This window comes from Dermacentor variabilis, chromosome 2 (genome assembly GCF_050947875.1).
Source record: "Dermacentor variabilis isolate Ectoservices chromosome 2, ASM5094787v1, whole genome shotgun sequence".
NCBI lineage: Eukaryota > Metazoa > Arthropoda > Arachnida > Ixodida > Ixodidae > Dermacentor > Dermacentor variabilis.
In genome coordinates, this window is record NC_134569.1 from 138,477,064 (window position 1) to 138,496,650 (window position 19,587).

Sequence of the window (19,587 nt, forward strand, 5' to 3'; positions counted from 1 at the left end):
ATGCCGACACAAACAATATGATACCCTCGCTTCCGCAGCGCTAAGAAGCAGGTCTAGCCGTGGGAAGGTGGTCACGTATTCGTCGACGTGCCGGGGCCTACGTGAAATAACCGGCGCGTCGGCAACTGAAGAGCACCCTATCCGCCACACAAGAACAGGGGGGGGGGGGACCCTTTCCTCCTCTTTCTGCATGGCGGCGACGGTGTTCTATGCAGTCACGTTATCTTGACTCTCTAGCGGCGTCAGCGGCATCCAGCGGTATCAGTCGGTCGCTGCTAGCGCTGGGGGGATGAAAGGGGGGCGGAGCTGGTTACGAGGCCGACGACAACGCCGACGACGACGCGAAACCCAGGAACGGACGCCAAAGAGCTGCGCTCTAAAAAATACCAAAAGAGGGATGCCAAGAAACAAGAACAATATGCATAACTGAGAAGTCATACTAAGCCAAATAAATTAAAAAGATATGTATATTGAAAGATAAAGGACCGCTGCATCGAAGAACTCCGAAGATAAAGAAGCTGAAATGGACCGTGAGCACACCCCCACAGGGGGTGTGCACCATCGCATAAGGAATACCATACCATACCATACCATACCATACCATACCATACCACAAGAATGAAAAAAAAAATGTGTTATTTGATTTCCGAACCAAACTATGTGACCGCGGAAAGTGAGACACGTGAGCGCTGCAGCAACAATTGAAGTAATAGTCATGCATGACATGTGCAAGTATAGCCCGTAGTCAGCTGTAATCCCAGGCTGCGTGACTAGCACGATCAAGACGTTTCTTGCTCAACCTCCCTGCTTTTTCTATCTTCTGTTTCTTTATCTCGCTCTCTCGTTTCAAAAAACCTCAGCCTGCGGTTCCTGTGACGACGCTGCCTATAACTCGGTGCGTTGAACACTTTGCCATTGATGTAACGCTTCCTAACGATGGATCCTGGACGTGTTGTCACGAAACACCGCTCACTCAAGTACCTGCGGCACATAAATCATAACTAAAGCAGTAAGATGTTTCTCTGGCTCCCACGTGAGTAGGGCCGATCGCCAAGGGTGAGTCTTGGGGTAGTGAAAAATGTACGGAAGCATTCTAAACGCGTTCGTGCGTTTGTAAATGTGGATTAGCGCTTCGATACGCTAGATACACAAGCTTCCGCGAGCAAACGAAAGCCTAAAGTGCTAGAATTGTTCATGCGTTTCATGTTAGCGTCTTTTACCGTTTCGCAGCAGAGCTTCGGCTTCGGCTCATGTAGTACATACAGAGGGATCGAGCTGCCGCCTCTGCCGTCGCTGCTGCCGCTGTCTTGCTGAATAGCTTACACACATAGGACCGCACTCGTATAACGAATCGGCTTATATGCACATGTCACGTGTAGCCGCAGCTGTTCACTACCTCTACAGGTTTTGCGGTGGTCGACTCTGTTCTCTACGGAATTGCGGCACCCATAAATAACGTATGGACTCGTGTAAGGGCCGCACTTTCTTTTTTGACAATTACGACGAGGTGCGACCCTTACACACGACCGAACCTTTTGGTCGAAATGGCGCCGTTGCAGCCGGCGACTACTGCACACTCCGGATATATATACCATCGGATCAGAGGTCAAAGGGCAGCTCTCGCCATCTAGCGCAGGGGCACGCGGAAGTGCACAGCGCGCGCGCGGCATCGGGGCACCGAACGCGATTACTTCTGCGATTAATTTTTCCCCCTAGATTTCGGGCTGCCATGCTGGGGGTGCGGCCCTTACACGGGTCTGTACGGTATCCTGACTGCAACGAGCATACGCCTTAAAGCGCATAATTCCTTTTATCAAAACAAAGCGTTGTATGACTTTCTTCTCGGTGTTTGGCGCGTTTCCTCGCTCGGTTTCTCGCCGAGTAGAGAGGACAGATTCAGCAGAAAGCGCAGTACTGAAGTGGTCTAACCCAGGAGACAAGTGTCGGAGCAAAGCATAGGCTGAACCTGGAGACAGTGTGCACTACATGGTCGCGGATGCGTTGGCATAGGAAACATGGTATCAATAAGGTTCTTGTACAACTTCTTATTTACAGTCATTAAAGGTTACGTTGAAAATAGGGTATGCAGCATTCGACAGGTGAGGACTACTTCCCGAAGGTATCTTTTGACAGAACCAATAGGCCACGATCGCACGCATACTTCTCTCCTACCAAAGCCAATAAGCTCTCTGAGACGTTTCGGACATGCGTCAATTGCCAGTTTCTCATATTCTTACCTAGTGACAGCTAGTACTTTGAGACGTTACGTTGGACTGCACCACCGTTGGGATCGGCCCGCATTTCTTGGTTTTTTTGCTCGTAGGAGCTAACGCTACGTAGAAGCTGCGCGATTGTAACTGCCTTCGTGATCGGCCTAGGTAGAATAAGTTTTAGTGTTTTTTCGCCGGAGCACGAATGCCGTCGGTGCGTTTTAACATGTACAGGTGCCATATACAGGTATGTAGAATTGTATAACACTTAGTCGTGTTTCTCTAGCCTACGCCCGTCCAGGGCTTGTGTGGTATCCAACAATCGGCATGTCGTAAACTCACTGATACGCAACTACAAATTTGCCCTTGGAGTGCCAAGTAGAGCTTCCACTGATAGACATTTGGCTACAGGTACCTTGAATACTTTTAGTGAGCTCGCAGAAGCCCACCTGACAGGTCAGTACCAGCGCTTATCGAATGCCCACACTGGTAGGCACATCCTAAACTCCCTAAGTATTGTCCCAGCACCCATGACCAATGAGAAATTCAATCTTCCCCACCTGATACATGAGCACTTTCATATCCCTCCTCTCCCTAAGAATATGCACCCTGTTCATCACGAACATAGAAGGCAACAACGAGCTAAAGCCCCGCAGAAAAAGTTATTTAACTACAAAGACGTGATCTATGTCGATGCCGCAGAGTATCCGTGTGGACACATATTCGTCATATCAGTCGTTGACTCCACTGGCAGTATTGCGACGGGAACATCCACTATACCCTCTTCGGAGGAGGCAGAGGAGGCGGCGGTGACACTCGCCACAACAATACCCAATTACTCTGTCATAGTAAGTGACTCAAAAACTGCCATACAAAACTTCGGAGCGGGTAGGGTTTGCAGGACAGCCCTAGCCATTCTATCTCACAATCTGCCAGCCCAACTTCTGAGTTTAATCTGGACACCTGCTCACGCAGGCCTAATCGGCAATGAAGCGGCCCACCTAAATGCTTGAGCCTTCGCGAATCGAGCAAATGCTAGACTAGGGGACGGTTCAGACGCCAATTACCTCCCACCAGCATTCACCTTCAAACACAGATTACTTACATACCACGACATTTGCAGGCATTACCGCATAGGTCGCCTAACCCTCCCTCCTTTAATGATTCGGTCGTCACGCATTTACGAGGTACTATGGCGTAAACTACAGACTCGCACTTTTCTATCTCCTGCCTTACGTCACAAAATTCACCCGGCAACATACCCTACTTCAGCCTGCAAGTTTTGTACTGCTAGCAGAGCGGCCCTTAACCACATTATGTGACAATGCAAGAACCACTCCCCTCCCCCTAACCTTTGTAAAGCTTTAAGTAGTAGGGAACTGTGGGAGGCCGCCATGCGCAGCTACAACCCCGAACTTCAGAAAACAATCCTGAGGTGGGCTGAGGTGGTAGAGGAGGCCTACCGCGAGTAGGATAACCTCCCTCGCCTTCTTCTCGCAGCCCCTTTCCTTTTAAGATGGGATAAATAGTTGTCTCCCTCTCTCTCTCGTCAAACAGCAGGAGTAAAAATCATGCCGTCGTACGGTCGTCGTCACCATCGTCGTCGTCTTGCTGCTGTCGTCACACACACGCTCTCGTCACACACACACAACTGCTCGCCTGGCACCAACACAAGTGGTTCGCCTGGTAACCCTTTGCGGAACTCGACGATGCTGGATAGCATCCTCAGGTTCAGCATAATGCTTTGTTATCAGTGTTTCGCATAAAGTTGATTTCCAAAGTGAGTGCGATCTGGATAAATTCTTTCTTCTTCATTATTATTCTACATTTCTCAATTTATTATACAGAATTATTAATGTCCCCTCCCTGAAATTCCCTTCTTTGCTTTTCCCTTAGTACCTTTTCTTCTTCTTTTGACTCAGTCAAACGCGGACTGCCGTTTTTAAACACTTCTTTCGTAAACGTGCGGGCTCTTTGTATTTGCATTTTTTCTTTGCTTACTACCACACAATCTTTTATTATTATTATTATTATTATTATTATTATTATTATTATTATTATTATTATTATTATTATTATTATTATTATTATTATTATTATTATTATGATTATTAAGTTATCTTCAATAACTATACAGACGTCCACTGGGGATAACAAGCAAGGAATCGCGTGGTATTATTAAAACAAAAAGAATAAATGAAAGTATAAGGGAGGCCTGTCATAAACTAACTACATGAATGCGTAACAGAGTGTATATTGTCCACCGCGAATTTGTGTCACTTTATGAAGCAATCATCATCATCGTCATCATAAACTCCTTGGTATTAGAGGGACCCAGCGCCCAAAGTAAACAAGCTGTGATGACTGCGAAGGCTTCATAGCGATTATGTCCAGAGGCAGCGGAGCATCGGTGCTAGGCTACAGCCATAGAAACGTTTTCCGAGACGTCTGTCATTATCTCTGCAAAGCAGAGATTAGCTTGTTAATTTTTCCCGTTCTTAATCATTCTATACGCTACTTGTACGACCTATTTCTCCTTCCCAAAATTCTAAAATTTAGGTACCGAATGATATTCGCAATTTGTGAGATTCCCTTTACCCCACCCTTTCGCTTTGTCTTCTTAGCTATTGTTTCTTTCTTTTGATTTTTTTATTACTTATACTAGGCTGGCTGTGCCGTAATACGCACCATTTCATTTTATTCACGATCGGTTTCTTTCGCGTATTCATTTACAGTTTTGCAATCATGCCCCCCGGTTCATGGCCTATCCGCCCGAAGTGGGTTTGCGCCAGTGTTGGCGGAATCATCACGATCATCACCTCCAGTACCACTGTCATCATCATCATCATTATCACGTGTCCTCTGCTTGTGGAACGGGTAGTGCGTTCAGAGCACACTTTGGGACCACGACTTTTTGGGGCCACCCCCAGCATTGTACGGCGTGTGATGCACATCAGATATTTTTTCTCGTGCTTCTATACTTCTGAGCCAACTGACGGGAGGTGTCTTCTCTTGCCCCCCACGCAGGCTTTTGGTGGGTGCACCCGACGCCCTGGCGGAACAGCGAAATGTTCGAGAAGGCGCTGTGTACCGCTGCCGCACCGAGGCGTCCGCCAGATGCGAGGCTGTGTCGTTCGACAGGCTCGGTAAAACTGCCATCCTGCTTTACTTCCTAGTTGCCTGTAATACGCCAACCACAGAGCTTCCTACAAAGATCCCTAGGGGGAACTCTGGCGCTGCGATTGTGCAGCTGTCATGGGAATGATGAGTAGTGTATACATGAGTCGGTCCAATCTTTGGGCTTGAGGCTCCAGATGTTCTTGGGGCGTTATTTATTACGCTTAATCTTTCTAAGTTTCCGAGCGATCGTAGTTTTTTTAAGCGCTTTAAGGTAGTAATTCTCTGCACACATACGTGATAATTACGAATCTCGTTGAATGCAATCAATTAGCAAAGTAGAAAACCGTTTGAAGCCAAAAGGTCGAAGTTAAAAGACGTAAAACCAACACCTCCTGCTAATACCCGCCATTCACGCGTTCGCTGAACTACCATACTTGCAACTACTGTAGGATAGATGGATGAACGGGGTGGTGAGTTGCGCCACCAAGCTCTTGTAGACATTAACACCACAGTTCCCTCTAATAATTTTTTGTTGTAGACTCTGTAATACTAAGTCACGGAAGCTGAGAAATCTTGAGCGATACCTTCAAAACTCCGTGGCCTATACAAAGGTCATACACGGCACCACCTCAGCCGGAGTGGCACCACATTTTATCAGTTGACCACCGTGAAAAAAAAATAATCCTTTCGCAAGAACCATCGACACAGAGCGCTTTGCATATCGTCTCTGACTTCGTTATTCTCAACTCACTTCCCTCTGATAGCAGGTAGTGATCGCAACTGCATTTGCAAACTCCGTATACTAGGCTGAGGTAACCGGGCTGCGGAAGTATTCAGCTGTTTCTCAGCGTCCGCGATCTGTAAACTTTTTGACGCCTTCTTTGCAACAGAACAGAGAGGCAACTGAGGTCGTGCGAGCGCCATCTGGCTCGTGTGCATACCTAGAGGTTTAGCTCGGGTGCTCCTATTAAATACATGTAAAAGGAAAATTTGTTTTTCTCGGCAACCACTGCCCCAAACTTGACGAGATTTGTAGCATTTAAAAGAACTTAATATATAGTGATTCTTCGTTTCGCATTTTTTTATTTAGATCCTCAATTTTTTATTAAAAATTGGCAAAAATCGAAAATTTTCAGAAAACGAAACTATCAAGTTTACAACTACGTAACTCGGCAAGAGAAAACGATATCACAAGTCTGTGAATTGCATCTGACAGTACACTTAAAGCGGACAAAATTGATATGTTACACATGAATCTAAAGAAATACAGCTATATGGAAATACAGCTTTTGCAGAACCCGTGTACACAACGTAACTAAATTCACGTAAGATGTAAATTGACATACCGAATTTGTCCGCTTTGAATGATCTAATGGATGCCGTTTACAGAACCGGGATATCTGTTCTTGATGCCGAGCTCTTAATTTATAAAACTCCGCGCGTCTATTTCTTTTTTTTTTTCGAACTTTCGAATTTTTAAAAATCGATTTCACAAAAGTCAGGCCCTGAATCTAAATTGGGCTTCCAACAGTCACTAGAATTTAACTTTCTCTTTCAAATGTTACAAATTTCATTAAAATCGGTCCATGGGTTATCTCAGAAAACCGTTCATGCGTTTTACATGTATTTGAATAGGCCGCGTCGGAGTTGGGCCCGCGCTAAAGCCTCCTCTTAACGGCGAAGGGTACACGCACCTATCTCCCCCGTGAAGTGAGCGATCGTCATTTCCTTTCTCTGATATCGCGCAGGAACCAGCGAGGCTCCACTGGGGCGATACCTGGAGCGGACGGACGACAAGTCCGGCCAATGGCTCGGCGCCACGCTGCACAGCGCCGGGGAGAATGGCAGCATCGTGGTCGGTGGTTTCTCGGTTCTGTGCACTTACAAGCGCCTTATAACAAAGCCACCTAGATAGCACAACGCATGTACACTCTGCTTCATAACGCCATGCTACTAGTGACTGGCATGGAATCCAATGGGAGTACCGAGTAAGCCGCGGTGATTTTGACGTCACCGCTTTCGTCACTCAAAGCTTGGCAGTGAAAAGTTCGGCCATATGATAGCATGACGTCATAACCCAGGTAGCACAAAAGAGATACGTAACGTTTTCGTAGCGTTTATCCAAGACGATAAAAACGGGTTAAAGAAGACACGAATGAGAGAACTTCGGCGGGAAAACGTCGGATATCTCTGCTAATGTCCGGCTTAATTACTTTCTTGAGACGATCTAGAACAGGTCTGCAAGACGTATTCGAAAAGCTGGTCTAGAAATAGGATTGGGAAAGACACAAGTAATCCCTTTGCCAAAACTATTCGTAACCAATTTCTAAACGTTTTTAGGACGTTATCAAAAAGCTGGTCTAGAAGTGGTCTTGGAAGGTTTACGATCATCTGCAGCTAATTTTCGCGGGTGACGGGCGCGATCAGACATCGTTGTTCAAAACACGCGTTTAGTTTCACCTCACGCGACTGGCCTATGCCGCGCAGACGTCGTCAGCCGCACCCGTTGGCACGGCCTAGGCCAATCGCGTGAGGTGAAACTGATCGGGCGTTTCGAACAACGATCTCGAATCGCGCCCCAGATGAGTAGAAGCGTCGGTGTTGACTGTAAGAGCCATGGCGCAGTGCCAAGCACTGTTCCCCGCATGGCCGGCGCATCCTCTACCAAGTCGCACGAAAATGAGCCTGTTAGGAATAATAAATCCTTAATACCGCCTTTAGTAAGCTACGATGCTTACAACCACAATGGGAATGACATCCTGCAAAGAACAAATGGCCACGTCTTGGCAGGTGGCCAGACCAAGCCCTTCATGCCAAGAATGCATGAAATGAGAACATTGTGACAAAGCAAGAACACTTTATTAAAATGTAATGCTTATGCAAGGTTCGAACAAACTGTGTGAGAAATGCAAATAGAAATAAAAGTACATCAACAATGACAAAAGTCGCAGAAAGGATTCGTAATGAACTCGAAAGTGAACATTCACTAGCACATAAACAAAATTCCAAGTACACATACAAAAATGAACAGAAAAACCTGGAGTGTACTAAAGTGTCTAATTTATCATAGTAAAGTGCGCGTGCTATTAGATGGACTAGAGTTATGCAGAAGTGACATCGGAGCGAATGGAAGAAGTAGACTGAAAAATGCAAGAGTATGAATTGGATGGTAACTGCCTCCAAGCAATGTTACCAATCATCTAGAAGCTTGAAAAGAGCACAAAAAGAAATACCACCGCATACCATCATAAAACAATCCTGTGACAGAAATAAAAAAAAAATGGGAACAATGCAAAATTGGAAATATTGCCTTTAGGATATATCAAAGAAGGTAATGGCGAGAAAAAAATAACCATACAACAAAAAGCAATAAAGTGAAATTAGTACAGAATACTTAAACGGGGGATTCAGTGTAACAAGTGAACACTACTGTAGTACAGCGAACGATGAGACAGTAATGCTGCATCTTGCCACTCCAGAACGTGAGAAATGAATATGCAAGCCTCATATTAGAAACTTACATAAACAAGGAAATAAACTGGAATGCACTGGAAGCTGCATTTGTGTAACAAAGGAAGCAATGGTCATAATAAATAGTAAGTGTTTTATCTAAAAAGCCCTTTACAAGAGGCAAAGTTGTACCTCTCTGGCAAAAATAAAGTTGCAACGAATAATTTGCAAACCAGCAAATACATTAATTAGCACACTGACATGTCACACTTTGCGCACATCTCCAGTATCCTAAAGTAAAAAAAAGCACTCTGAATGAGAAAAACGTTTAACACATGTAGCCCAGAGCAAATTCTTTGCCAGTTCACTCACACTTTCACATCCAAAAACATTTGCCACAAAGTCCAGGCACAGTTCCACTGATGTTTACCAATTCACCCCCACTTTCACGTCCAAAAATATTTGGCACACAGTCCAGGCAGAGCTTCATAGATAAACAGCTTGAGAGCACCCTACTGATTACTGTGCAGTCCCGCTGCTGGAAATAGAACTGCCGCACATGCTGGTAGTGGTTTCAATCTAGACACACTTGCTGCCCTGGACAGGTATGTTCAGATATCTGCACTGGTGCTCTATTTTGTCGAAGTAGACACATTGATGCACTACGCTGGTAATTGGAATGTTTTGAATGCACAAGTATTGGCTTCACCAGAAAGACTTGCCCACATACCACCACTGGCATATATATGCACTTGCTCTTCACTCAGTAACATTGAACTTAAAGTGTTCCCTATGTGGGAGCCATGTGTAATACCGTTGTTACACGACCACTCTCGATCGCGATCAAGACCGATCCGGATCGAAATTATCGATGCGACTGGCTCACTCTCGTAGCTTGCGCAGAGAAGCCATCACGACCGAGAAATTCGATTTGTAACGGACTGGATAGCGGCTAAAAGAGCCCCGTGTGAAACCGGTACCAAATAATGCACAGACGTACGCTAGGAAAATGTGTTGCACAAGGACAAAGAACTGCGACATGCCCTGTTGTGCGAAGCGCGCGAACAGAACACATGTATATATATATATTAAAAAAAACTGCGAGAGCGCTTCCCGAACTCCATGCGCACACATGGCACCCGCAGGAACTCGGCAGGCCGCCGTAAAGCGCGAAGGGCGCACAGCGTACATTCCGACACATGTCCCAAACTGCAAACAATCGTACTACCTAAAGCATACAAGTTATTTTATACCAAGGGCATACTCGACTCACGTATGCAGTATGCACAAGCGAGTTATGCAGCGTACATGCTGTATCCATTCGCCAAATAGTAAAATTGATAACAAGCACAAAGCTACAAGGGACTCAATACATTACTACCATTTGAGGCGTCAAATAAAATCGAATTTGGCCGTTTCATATATTGGACACAATATATGGACACATGTGGTACACGGTAATACCATGAAATACCCATCACGTGGGTAAAGGGGGCGAAAACACAATCGAGAACCTGAAGCGCAAACGATAAAAGCACGGTATGGTGCACGCAAATTTCTGTCAGTGCGCTGTAGCGCGAGGGAAGAAAATAGGGTGAGCACTTGACCTCACCTTTTGGGATACCGCACTAGTAGTGAATCATTAAAAAAAAGCCTGTTTGAACCAGTTCCCTTGTTTGCAACACTCTTGCTAAACGGGAGACTAAAATACCACGATGATGGCTCTATTGCGGAGATCGGCAAGGTGCGCACAGACAGAAATTTTGCCGCCTTTCTTCGCATTCTGCAAAATGCTTTCTTGTTAGGATCACGCATAGTGGCCGACCCCGACGCTAGGGACACACAGGCACGATTTCGTCCCTCTAACTTTCGTCCTTATACTGCCCTTAACGCCTTAATTACAGCGTCAGTGAAAAGGCGCCTCACATAACATGAGAGTGAACTTGAAGAGCTGATTAGTGCCCTGCACTCCGCGCCCTCCAATTGAAAACACTATTGATTTCCAAATTAAACTACACAAACAGATCGCACAACCCAAACTAATCACAGAACGTCGTTTTCTTGACGGCAAAACCCTGCAACACTTACATGACAAAGGGCAGCGGCAGCACATTCAGAACAGCCGCTATCATACCACAGCGCAATGCAAGTGCGATAACGTTATTATGCCCGGATCAAACAGATCGCACAACCCAAACTAATCACAGAATGTCGTTTTCTTGACAGCAAAGCACTGCAACACTTACATGACAAAGGGCAGCGGCAGCACATTCAGAAAAGTCGCAAACAGACCATAGTGCCATGCGAGTGCGATAACGTAACTATGCCCGGCTTCACGAATAACGTGGCCGCCTTGATCAAATAACAATTGAAAACACTACCGATTTCCAAATTAAAACCACACAAACATATCGCACAACCCAAACTGATCACAGAATATCGTTTTCTTGACAGCAAAACACTGCAACACTTACATAGCAAAGGGCAGCGGCAGCACGTTCAGAACAGCCGCAAACACACCACAGCGCAATGCGAGTGCGGTGACGTGACGACGCCATGACGACGCGACTATGCCCCGGCTCGCCCGGCTGCCCGGCATCACGAATCACGTGGCCACCTTGGTCACATGATTTGACGACGGTATCGCCACCTTGCGCAAGGTTGGATCGCGTTGATGGGTTGTTGAATATTGTAGAAGCCGCTAAAGAGGCTGACGCGCCGTGGCGTGGCGGTGGCGTTTTGAGTCGTTTGCAAAACGTATTCACCCCTCGTTTTTAAGCTGTCTGGCTTCCAACGTTATCAAAACGTATTCACCCCTCGTTTTTAAGCTATCTTGTTTGGAACGTCTTTGATGCGTCGATCTTGGTCAAAAATCCGTTTCAGACGTTGAATCCCTTAATACGACGTTTTCAAGACTTTGTGTGCTACCTGGGAAAGCAGAGCGCACAGGGCCTTGTCGTATGCCTAGGTGGCGTTGCTTATACACACGCTGCCCCTGCGCTCTTTTTTCGCTATTTGCTGCCGCATCGGGGCCGATATATTCTAACGGTTCTATTCCAATGTACTGACGTCATCGTGGCCGCCACCTCGGGGCGCTGGTACGTCTAGAAGCTATACGTAAACAATTGGATACGTGAAAGCACGACAGGCGCATTTAGCGCGAAGCGACAAATCGATAACAGCCATGATCCGGTGAAAAAAAGTTGTCGTTTAAAGACTGAACAACTTACGCGTGATAAAACGGTGCGCTGACGTCATTGTGGCCGCCATGTTTGGGTGCTAGCACTGTGACAAGTTGTGTCCGTGACGTCACGTAAAATCTACCCATTCATTCTTTTTTGCGCTTTTGCAGTGATCCGAGCAGCACTCCGCCTACGTTATCAGCATGATCGGCCGGTTGTGAACGGCGTGGATGATAAGAGAGGAAAAGAAGGGAGCGAAAGGAATCCTTACATTATACCGGCCGCATTTCCATAGTACTGTGGTACTGAGGCGGAAGGCTACTGAAGCCGTGCTCTTACGCTGGGGCCACGCTCGAGAGTGTACTCAATAATTTGCAGGTGACGACGCTCGAACGCGTGGACACGCGAAGCAGTTTTACGCGCATTCATGCGATATTCGACATGGATGACGCCACCCATAGCTTCCACTCCGTTGCCGCCATTTTAGAGCGCTGCTCTTACCGTTCGCGCGGCAAGCATCGGCGTCGGCGTGACCGAGCGAACGAGCACAGCGAATGATGAAAGTGCCAACGCAGGGCGCAGCGGGGGATGAAAGGCGACGATAGCGAAGAGAGCGCGAAGAGGAAAGCGTAGCGCCGCGACGATGGCTACGAGATGGCGCCAGAGTAGCGCGCGTCGTCTGGGAGATCTGTCTGCGGCCGGCTGCTGTGAATCGCGCCCACACGTCACCCACGCATTGCCCCTCGCCATCTCCAGATCAGCGAGGCAGTCGCGCCACAATCGCTCCGTTTGTAATGTGCCGCACGAGATAGATTGTCCGCGCCAGCCAATATATCGAGAAATGTACAACAGGTATAGAGCTGCGCTCAAATTTCGCATTAGGGAGTATCCTAAATCGTCGGTGAACTTTTTTGCACAACGGAGTAGAAGTCCATACGCGAACTCTCGCGGTCGCTGTTGCGTCAAATGGCTAACATGCAAAGTGGCACTGCAATCCGAAAAGCCCGACGAACTGACAGCTCTAACATGTCACCCGTCGGAGCGTGACCTGACGCAATTGAGAGAGCTTGCAATAAATGCTGTCGCTAACACCAAATTAGTAATCATTCACGCATATATATTAGCATCTCGTTAATGGCCTTTTTGCTGTCAGAAGCAAAGAGAAGTGGAATTGAGAGACTCGATTTGTTTGTTCGTTGCAACCACACGAATCCAATAGACAAAGAAGCGATGTATTGGAGGCACTTATCTTTATCAGGACCTTTATCATTTTTGTAACTTATCTGGCTACATGTTCCGGCTACGGGCGAAATATGCTGTACGCTGATATGTTCAGCGAATATCAACAGTGCATTTAATACCAGCTACTTTGCGCTGTCGCGAATATACGGAAACTGATGTCCTGACCCTGACAGAAGGAATGCTTAAACTGTGGACTCGTGAGAGGGCATAGTTGAGCGGTGTTCGTGTTATTTCCTTTTACAGATAGCGCGTATCCACATGCACCGACACAGCGCGTAACGCAATGCTCCTCTTCCGTTGCAGGCCTGCGCGCCCCGCTACGTGTACTTCTCGGTGAACCAGAGGCGGCGTGAGCCCGTGGGCACGTGCTTCGTGTGGCGCAGCTCCGTCGCCGGCTTCAAGGAGTACTCGCCCTGCAAGACGTGTGAGTCGCTCGCGCGGCGCTGCGAGCTGGCAGCGCGTGCATGTCGCTCAATTGTTGTTGACGGAGCCGAACGTTCATTGCAGCCGCCTGGGGTTACCACAGGCAAGGATACTGTCAGGCCGGATTCTCCGCGGCTATTTCCAAGGTGACCGCGCTTTATTATTATTATTATTATTATTATTATTATTATTATTATTATTATTATTATTATTATTATTATTATTATTATTATTATTATTATTATTATTATTATTATTATTATTATTATTTCAAGCCATTCTTGACTTAAGGTGTCAGGTTTCGCTCTCACACAGCTACTGGCCTCAAAAACGTCGAGATCGAAATGCAATATAAACTCTGCACAACACTGCTTCGCTTAACGTGAACGCTGTCAATAACATTACGCCCCTGCGAGTGACAGAACACTTCACGACGGCGCGTTGTCCACTGACGGCTCCGCTGACAGCTAGCGATAGGGCCGGTAGGCCCAGCTAGGCGAACGCCATGGCCGACGGCGCTTGCGATCCAGCCCGAGCTCGTCGAAGAGTGCCTATTTTTGCCAAAACGCTTAACACTGTACGCTTAGGTCGCCTGTGATTAAATACAATTGGTTTACTCGACGCAGTCTTTGCGAAGGGCAAACGTGCAAGCGAAGCGAGCAGCCTCGCTCAGACGTTCAGTATTTGCTGTCTGCCTGCTAAGTGCCCTCTCATCGCGACTCCCGACCCCGCCAGTAACTTAGTACTATTGTACTAGGCGCTGCTTTGCAAAACAGGCACACGTTCGAGATACTTTTACTGGACTGTTTTTGGCACGATATAGTTATTTCGTGCCGAAAACAAACTGCAGCCGGCAAGAAAAAAATGACAGGCGAGAAACCGGCCCGCTGGCGCCGCCTCTGTGGAGGAAACGTCAGAGAACGTCACATGCCAGCCGTGTTGTCATTGGCTGCGGCCAAACGACGGTGCGGTTGTCGGACGCGTCGGACGATGAAAATCTGCCCGGTTTGTCGCACGCCGGAAGTCCAATCCGGCGCTTCGACACGGCAAAACACTCCGATTCCGGCGCGTCGGACACCGAGTCGGGCCGTGGGTCCGATTCGGTGTCACCACTCGCCATTCGCCAATACCAATCGCCGTCGGCGCTTGCAGGAGCAGTGGTTCCCGTCACACACGCTGGTACCGCGGACTGACGACGCCGCGGACGATCGTAGCCCTCCTCTACCTCCCGCTACCCTGCGCTAGCCCCACTCCCTCTTTGAAACGGCGGCCGGCAATCCAGCTCATGCGCAGGCCGTCTCCCCTCCGATCCTTCTCCGTTTTCCGCCTCATGCTTTCGCTGTAGCGTCCTCCTCCACTTTCCTCCTCGCGCGCTTTTCTTTCACGTTGCGCTGAGCGTTCGCTTTCATCTCGCTGTGCTCGCTCGCTCGGTTACGCCGCAAAAATATAACGCCGACCCTCAACGCAGGAACGGGCGCTTAAAGGCCCGTTTACAGTACACGAAATATCCGGCGAGTGAAGCGGATTCGGCCGCTTTTGACGCCGAGGAGGGCGGAAAGCGGCGCGGTGAAGGCAATCGGTCCAGGACCCATTTTTTCCGCTTTCGCCGCCACCAGAAGTTGCGTTTTTGACGTCACAACCCGTTTAATCTCAGCATGGCGGCCAGCATGTCTGAGCGACCGGCCTTCTCCGTGGAAATGCTCATCGATGTAATCCCGCTCCTGCGAGGACGGGCGGACCCACCACCGTCGTCGCCGCCGCCGCCGCGATCTTGGTTGCTCAGCCCGCCGCAGCTCTTGAAGCATAGCCGTCATTGAGCTGCACAGGAGAATCGTGGCAATTTCTTCTTCCGACATTTCCTCGTCTTCTGAAAAGCTCGCCATCGTGCTGTGCTCAGTATCTCGCAGCTGGAAGCCCAGCAACGGCACAATACAAGCAGACGCAACAAAAGCCCGCGAACGAGAGGCACTCACGTGAACTCTCTTGTCGTTCGCGAATTCTCGAAACCAAAAAAGAAACTGCCGCGAGATCTCGCTGTCGTCGCGGAAAAGCTAGAAGCGGCGGCGGATCCGCCGATGCACGCGTCAACAGATGAGAACACGCTCTCTTTTTTCCGGCGAGCGAATCCGCTTTGCTCGCCAAGTTTTTGTAGTAGTGTGAACGGGCCTTAAAAGCTGCGCTCTAAAAGTGTATGTGAAGTTTGGTGGAAGCCGGTCACGTGGTATAGGTATATACTATAGGGCAACTGACGGTGGTCTGCTCCGGACCACCGTCGCTTTACTTCGCCCCTCGAAGAGGCAGGACGTGTGTCGAGTGAGCTCCTTATGGTGAACGCGGTTTAAATCATGCATCCGGGACCTCAAAGATATGTGACGCAATGGTAACGCGTTTGTCTCGCATTTACCGCCTAATCGCCACTGAATTTTTTTAACAGGTTAGCTGTTACACATTAGCTTATAAGCAAAAGGAATCTCTATTCAGTGGTGCTTACATCGCAGTTTATGCCATAAACCAGAGACAATTCAACATGGTGCGACGCTGTGCTCCAATGAGACATCACGCAGAGGGCATTGAAAAAGGACTTACGGGCAACACCACAGGACCCATTCGGTTCCTTCCCACGAAAAACGAGGGAAGGCTGCCGCTCGATCTAGCAGCGCAGCAGACGACTGGGCTAGCTGGAGCTCGTGCTAAAAGACCACGCCATTCAGCTTCCACGTGACCAACTTCTGCGTCATGTCGTCACTCCGGATACATCATCTGCGAAACGAAGGCGAAAGTGTACGTCGCAAAAGTTTATAGCAAAAAAAGTTATGTTCAAAACAAGATGCCCTTGGCGTGTTTCCGGCTCTGCAGTTACTTACGGATGCGTGCAATCAACAAAAGCATAGCCTTCGAGATTCGCTTCTGTCACTCCGAGGGACAGAAGCGAATCGAAAGTTCTAAAGATATCAGCACTCTTTTAATTGCTGACTCCAGCTGCGACGCATAACCTGCTGTTACATTCGACCGGTGGAGGCTGGCGATCTTCGGGGAAGTGACAGTCCCCAACCGAACGGCGCCACCAAGTCTACTGCGGCGACTCGCTTTGAAAGGACGACAATGCGCCGCGTCCCCAACCGAACGACGCCGGGATGTCGACACGCAGTCGGCGGACCATGTATTGTTAGTGGATTCGTCGTCACCGTCACTGCTTGTTTGAAACGGTGGAACTCCTGGAATAAGAAGTTTTGTGGCGCCGTCTCACGGGTCTTAAAAGTCGTCAGTCAATGGACAAGCGCCGCGGCCACTGTCTGCGGGTTCAACTCTAAGACCAAGCGGTGCCTGCTCAGGGCAAGACCCGTGTCTGCGAAAACCCTCTCACCTTGGTGTGTTCAGTGAAGCCTGTGCGGAAGTGATGAGTGTGTAAACCCTCCCCCTCAAAGGCGGGTTGATTATGATGACTTTGGATGTTCCGAAGTGGTCGACGGTGAACGACCGTTTTCCCTTACCTAGGGATCTAAGGAGGACAGAGTGTTTATAAGCAGTGGTTGCGCGGCTGCTCAGTGTGCATTCTCTCTCAGTCATGCTAGACTGATGAACTGTAACGTTCTCATGTAGGTACTGTAAATAAATCCTATATTCCTCGTTCTAGATGAGCCTCTCCCTTCAACCACGTCCTTAGCGTGGATAAGTTGGACGACGGCATTGGCCAGCTACCATCTATTTCATGCCCGACCCCAACTATTACACTGCGTAACCAAACATGCTTTTCTTTAGACTTCACCGTGGTGTAACCTAGTTCTTACTTCACTTACACAGCCAAATGACAGTAAAAAAAATGCACATATCACCTTTGAAAAGTCTAAACTGAGTTCATTTACTTGAACATTACTACCAAGCCGGTCCGACAGAACGCGGTGCAGAGCAATAACTAATCCGCTGTCAGTGACACTCCTAGAAAAGTTGGTACGTGTTCAAGTGCTGGTTTCTAAGGTTCAAAGCGAAAAAAGAAAACACTGAAAACCAAGACGCAGGATCAGAAGGAGCCACACACACAGTCGCCGGACCTACAACTGACCTTATTGAACTTAAATGCCGCTTTTCCCGCGCAAGCGCACCTACAAAAGAAAGAGACCAATCAGACACATTGAAGATGTCAAGCGAACCCCGATAAAAAGCGCCACCTTTTCTCTGTGATAAGCACGCATGGGTCGCTTATGCAAACCCGCTCGTTCTTTTTGATATCAAACGCTTCAAGCACTTCGCGCTCGCGCTTTGACCTCCCCCTGCCCATGGTGCTGGTGCATCATCGGCCCAACTAGCCCAGCAGTTCACGCTTTTCAAGGTTCCTACAGGATATTGTTGGGGACACGGCAGAAAGCCGCCGTATTGAACACTATTAAATCTGTAGACGATGTATATATGCCGAAAAAAGTGTCGGATGTTCTAGACTTGCAGACGTTTCGACCGTTGGGTGGAGCCTGTTAACCTGTACGGTTAACTTTCGGTCGAGCATTAGAAGACCGTTTATGTTGTTAGTTCTTCCTCAAGATCACCATGCCCGCAGAACCAAAGCTACAATGAGTATTGTCCGTCGCGTACGCAACTTTGTTTCCTGTGGAGTCACAGTTTCGTGATAGCGCATGCAATTGTTGAGTTATGCAGTGCTCTATCCTAAGCACTGTATTTCAGTTTAATTTTTATTGCAGGTCATCTTGCGTGTCAGGTGTACGATAACTCATATGCAGGTAGCCATGACATGCCATATTTTCTCATGCATGGCCCACTCAAGCATACGCGCATATGTGTATATATGCTTACCCCTCACGAAAAAAAAAAAAGAATCTCGAGGGAGGAAGACAGCGCCAATGAAAGTATGTCAGTGAAGGCTGACACCTTTAATATGAATCTGTACGGTGTCTCATATTCATCGGCAAGAGGCAATCCTCAAACGCAACTGTTCGATCGATCGTGATTACCACCACACAGATGCTGTTATAAATTGTGGCGAAAACAAATAACAACATTCGACGCATTTTAAGTTTGATGAAGCTAACACATCGGCTGAAAAGTTTCGGGGCTTGTCGTGTACTTCCCGCTACCATGCTACGGGTCACCGACTTAGCCAGCAGAATCGTGAACAGATGAGTTCGTACAATAGTGCCGATACTAATTCAGCAAGTGAAAGTTCATGCTCTACATCCCCTTGCCTATTTTACAGTTTCTGCAGCATGCTTGCTTTTGAAAGCGTTTATCTATCTGAAAGTAGTGCACTACGATAGTAGCGAATATTTCTTCAGTTTAACATGCTGATATCATGTTGTGAGTGTTGCGCTTAGTGGAAAACGCATCTGCGAAAGAGCCATTCAACAGTGTGAAATGTTTTTGTTAATATTATATGTTTTATTGATAAATTTTCGCAGGATAATCGTCGCTTGTACATTGGAGCCCCAGGAAGCTGGTACTGGCAAGGTACGTTACGTTGTGCAGTCGGGGAGCTAAAGTTTACTGGGAAAGGTGGCGGGTTTATTAATGGGTCGTAAGGCAGAAAAAAGAAAGTTGCGCGTAGCCTAACGAAAAAAAAAAAAGGAAAGCAAACAAATGCATAACTATTCCAACTCTACCGTTCAACTCTTTTGTGCGTTATTTAACAGAGGGATAAATGGCGGAATGTCTTAAATGTCACATCACTTCGCATGATTGCAACCTTTGTACGACTTATTCACAGTGCACTAATGTGTCTTGGAAAAGACAAGGCTGTTGGGATGCGCTTTTATTAAAAACTGTCACGAGAAGAACGTGACCACTCGATGGTGAACGAAAAAAATAAAGAGAAACAGCACGTGCTTAAATCGGGAACAGTGGCAGAAAGGACACAACAGCGCTGAATCCCCTCAGATTGATCCCTCACATTGATCACTCTCGTCGGCAAAGCGCATTCATTGGTGTCATCGTCTTGAGATGTCCGAGACGTATGT

The 19,587-nt window shown here is 47.6% G+C and overlaps 1 protein-coding gene across 1 annotated transcript in view; it reads left to right on the top strand.

Annotated features, from left to right (window-relative positions):
* The window catches only part of LOC142572772 (integrin alpha-PS2-like), a 93,510-nt gene that overhangs the window by 36,904 nt on the left and 37,019 nt on the right, over nucleotides 1–19,587 (top strand). The window contains exons 2-6 of the mRNA XM_075682115.1: nucleotides 5,238–5,356; nucleotides 7,079–7,185; nucleotides 13,508–13,628; nucleotides 13,712–13,773; nucleotides 19,033–19,081. Of these exons, the coding sequence (XP_075538230.1) occupies nucleotides 5,238–5,356; nucleotides 7,079–7,185; nucleotides 13,508–13,628; nucleotides 13,712–13,773; nucleotides 19,033–19,081 (458 nt within the window). The remainder of the gene's footprint in view (nucleotides 1–5,237; nucleotides 5,357–7,078; nucleotides 7,186–13,507; nucleotides 13,629–13,711; nucleotides 13,774–19,032; nucleotides 19,082–19,587) is intronic.